At 53.6% G+C, this 4057-nt stretch overlaps 1 protein-coding gene across 1 annotated transcript; it reads left to right on the top strand.

Moving 5' to 3' along the window:
- Positions 1-254: 254 nt before the first annotated feature.
- On the top strand, positions 255-2674 carry GAS1 (growth arrest specific 1). Its single transcript, XM_032392900.1, has one exon. It carries the CDS (start codon positions 263-265, stop codon positions 1301-1303), a length of 1041 nt encoding a protein of 346 aa, XP_032248791.1. The 5' UTR covers positions 255-262; the 3' UTR covers positions 1304-2674.
- Positions 2675-4057: the final 1383 nt, after the last annotated feature.

Here is a 4057-nt window from a genome sequence, read left to right as displayed (position 1 = left end):
GCGCCTCCCGCCACCGCCCGGGGCCGACCGCAGGGGCTCTCCGCGGCTGTGCATTTCTGGGAAACCACCGCAGCCCGAGCGAGCGGGCAGCCGGACCTTCTGCGAGCGGCGCGGCACCAGCGAGCGGCGCGCATGGATTTATGAAAACACTCATGCAAGAAGTTGGCAGGACTGGGGCAAACTTTTCCACCGGCTCCGCGTCCGCCGCTGCCCGCGCCTCGTCTCCTTTCCCCTCCTCGCCCGGCGGCCGCCGCTGCCCGCGATGGTGGCAGGGCTGCTGGGCGGCGGCGGCGGGGCCCGCGCGGGGACCGTGCCGGGCGCCTGGCTGTGCCTGATGGCGCTGCTGCAGCTGCTGGGCTCGGCGCCGCGGGGCTCGGGGCTGGCGCACGGCCGCCGCCTCATCTGCTGGCAGGCGCTGCTGCAGTGCCAGGGGGAGCCGGAGTGCAGCTACGCCTACAACCAGTACGCCGAGGCGTGCGCGCCGGTGCTGGCGCAGCGCGGCGGGGGCGACGCGCCGGGGGCCGCCGCCGCCGCCGCCTTCCCGGCCTCGGCCGCCTCGTTCTCGTCGCGCTGGCGCTGCCCGAGCCACTGCATCTCGGCGCTCATTCAGCTCAACCACACGCGCCGCGGGCCCGCCCTGGAGGACTGTGACTGCGCGCAGGACGAGAACTGCAAGTCCACCAAGCGCGCCATTGAGCCCTGCCTGCCCCGGACGAGCAGCGGCGGCGCGGGCGGCCCGGGCGCGGGCGGGGTCATGGGCTGCACCGAGGCCCGGCGGCGCTGCGACCGCGACAGCCGCTGCAACCTGGCCCTCAGCCGCTACCTGACCTACTGCGGCAAGCTCTTCAACGGGCTGCGCTGCACCGACGAGTGCCGCACGGTCATCGAGGACATGCTGGCCGTGCCCAAGGCGGCGCTGCTCAACGACTGCGTGTGTGACGGCCTGGAGCGGCCCATCTGCGAGTCGGTCAAGGAGAACATGGCCCGCCTGTGCTTCGGGGCCGAGCTGGGCAACGGCCCGGGCAGCAGCGGCTCGGACGGGGGCCTGGACGACTACTACGACGAGGACTACGACGACGAGCAGCGCGCCGGGGGCGCGGGCGGCGAGCAGCTGCTGGATGACGACGACGGCGTCCCGCACCCGCCGCGCCCGGGCGGCGGCGCTGCAGCGGCGGGCGGCCGCGGGGATCTGCCTTACGGGCCCGGGCGCAGGAGCAGCGGCGGTGGCCGCTCGGCGCCCGGAGCCGCCTGGACCCCGCTCGCCACCATCTTGCTGCTGCTGCTGCTCCCGCGGCTCGTTTAGCCCTCGCGCCCCCCACCGTGGGCTGCGGGAGGGCCGGCGCCGGGGCACCTGTGGCTGGGGGACAGAGGGGATGGTTGGGATCCTTTCCAAAACGTGCTGAGTAGACTCTGCCTAGCGGGTCTCCCCTTCACGACAACCCCCGTGTCCTCTCCCGAACACGACTTCTTGGACATCCTCCCCTGCCCCCATTCCAGGCTCCAGAAACTCCCAGCTTGTCTGCCCTGCAGAAACCGGCCCAGCTAGAATTTAGGACGCCCGGGATGGAATGGGCCGGGGTGGGGGGTGGGGTACGGAACCATAGTCTTGGACTCCGAAGAGAGGATACCGACCTGTGGGGCCCTAACAGTTTCAAGGGAGCGGGTTTGGAGCAGGAGTTTGAAGGAGGATTTACATTTGCAAAAGGGGCTGTCTGTTTATTAGCATTTTTGCGGTGCATGGGGCCGGGGGAGAGGGGGTTCGCGGGGTGGGAGGTGGAGTGCCGGTGTCGACTTTTATTATGGCCAGTGAGGACATTGCAATCGTGAGTAAACAGAAAAGTCCCACTTACCGATTCCTGTGTTTACTCTTGGTCAGCGCTCAGAATTCTCCGATTGGGCGGGGGAGGAGGAATGGGAAGGGGTTAATATGCCTGAATTAGTTTTGGATAACTTTGAGCCCTTGACCTTAATTTCATTGCCACCACTCTGATCTCTTAGCACATTTCTTAGGATTAAGGGTCAAAAAATGCTGATCTAAAGAGTTGCTAGTGGTGGTGAACAATGCAACTTTTTATGTAAAAGAGCTCTGCACTGCCATCTGTGAAAGCCTCTTTACGATGTTTGTCTTGTCATTTTTGTTCTTTACATCAAGAAATTGTATGTACAAATATGCGGAGAAAATATATCGCCTCTGCTTTTATCAGGGTGCTAAGCCCTGGTACTTCTATATAAAGTGTATTAAAACTGGGATTTGTTACCAGTTGTTGTACTTTGTATATAGAATTTTTATAAAGTGTATGCTTCAGAAATAATTTATTTTTAAAAAAGAAATTAAAATTTTAAATCTGCAGCCACGTTACACCTTTCCTCCCTGAAATGTATAGAATCCGTTTGTCACCGGGGATCCAAACCCACAGTCCATTGTCAAGTGTGCTCTATCTAGAACAGTCTTAAGATGTACAGTGTATTTTATAGATTTGAAGTTAACATTGTTATTTTCAAGAGAATTTATGGACATTGTAGAAATGTATAAATGCATTTCCAAACTGCCTTAAACATTGTATTTTTATAGACATCCTTAAAAAAAAGTGTTATGTTTTAAGTAACTATGGCTTTGTGTATTTTTTGTTATTTGTTTTATTAAAATGTGTACATCAGTAAAGAGTTTTTAAATAATGAATATGGTGTAGTTACTTTCCAGAGTTACATTGTGGTTTACCCAATAATGGGTAAGGAGGGGGGTGGAGGAGCCACTGGGAATCTATCAACCATCAACTGAAATTAAAATACAGTACAAGACAAGAAATGAGGGTTATTATTTCTGCCTCTAATTTAATGAACAATTAGACATGTGTAAATGAAGCAGCTAAAAAGATGTAACCCACTGGCCTGCATTGGTTTTTACGTTTGTGGAGAGGACTCACAAAACAGTGTCTTCCTACATAATCTGGGGATAACCCAGAGGTCTCTCTCCCCTCCCCTCTTTTCCAAGGGGAGCCCCCAAGCCCCTCCTCCAGGAGTGTCCTATCTGGCTACAGATACTCTCCTACAATCAAAGGTGCCAATAACATCTGTTACCAATAGGTCTTAGGAAACCTGGCACACCGCTTCAAAGTCATTTTCACACTTTGGGTGAAAAAGTACAAAATTTTGTTACAAAACATTCAGGCGGGCAAAAGTAAACACACTGGGGAGAGGAACAATCACCAGAACTTGTAATATTGTTGTGAGGAGTTGTTTAGCAGTGGGCTGAAGGCTGGGTTCCTGCCAGAGCTACTGATCTACACTCAAACGCCCTTAGATAAATAATTACACTCTTAAGCTGTGTCGAGTGCTGATACACTTGACCTTGTAAATAGAAATGTTTGCAGTAGGAATAAACTCCGGCATTGGAAAATCTTTTAAACATTAACACAAAAGAGAGCGCTCTGTCCTCTGGGGATTTGAGTCTGAACCTCGCCAAGCTAGGCACTTGCAAGAGGGAAAAAAAGTTTATTTATCTTCTATTCCTGGTGTTTATTTAAAGCTTTTCATTTTAAACGCGGTGATTGGAAGGCGAGTCAGGAGTTTAAAAGTCACCACAAATAAACTTTGTCTGAGGGGTCGACAGATTAGCAAGATCTCGTGTCTCTTTATATGATATTAACATGTACTGAGAAAACATAACCAGATTTCTCTGCTGCCTGAAGTAATTAACAAAGCTATGCCCCCTTCCAACTTCCTCCCCCCACCACTCCCACCCCCTACTTTCCAGATTTCTTTTGCCTCTAACTCGCTCTTTTCCCAGCTTTTATGGAGGGCTTCGAGGCACTTCTTGTTGGACCTCAAACCAAGATTGGTGTATGTGTAGCATCAGAAAGTCTGAGAGAGTTGTGTCCGAGAGGCTAGGAGAGTGGTGTGGGGCTGCAATCCCCAGTCACCTGAATGGTTGAGTAAACATATTGTTAAAACAAAGCTGAAAGCCTTGTTTCTTTGGGAAGTGAACAAAGAGTATTCCAAGAGACTTGTAAATGAAATCAGCGTTCTTTACAAACCTCAAGTTAGCAATGCTCCTGCA

Source organism: Phoca vitulina, unplaced genomic scaffold (assembly GCF_004348235.1).
Source record: "Phoca vitulina isolate PV1807 unplaced genomic scaffold, GSC_HSeal_1.0 scaffold70, whole genome shotgun sequence".
NCBI lineage: Eukaryota > Metazoa > Chordata > Mammalia > Carnivora > Phocidae > Phoca > Phoca vitulina.
Note: the sequence above shows the minus strand (reverse complement) of the source record. Positions and strands in the feature narration are given on the sequence as shown.

Excerpts from the sequence above, each read along its gene's own strand:
- GAS1 (XM_032392900.1), top strand. The coding sequence starts at position 263 with ATGGTGGCAGGGCTGCTGGGCGGCGGCGGCGGGGCCCGCGCGGGGACC.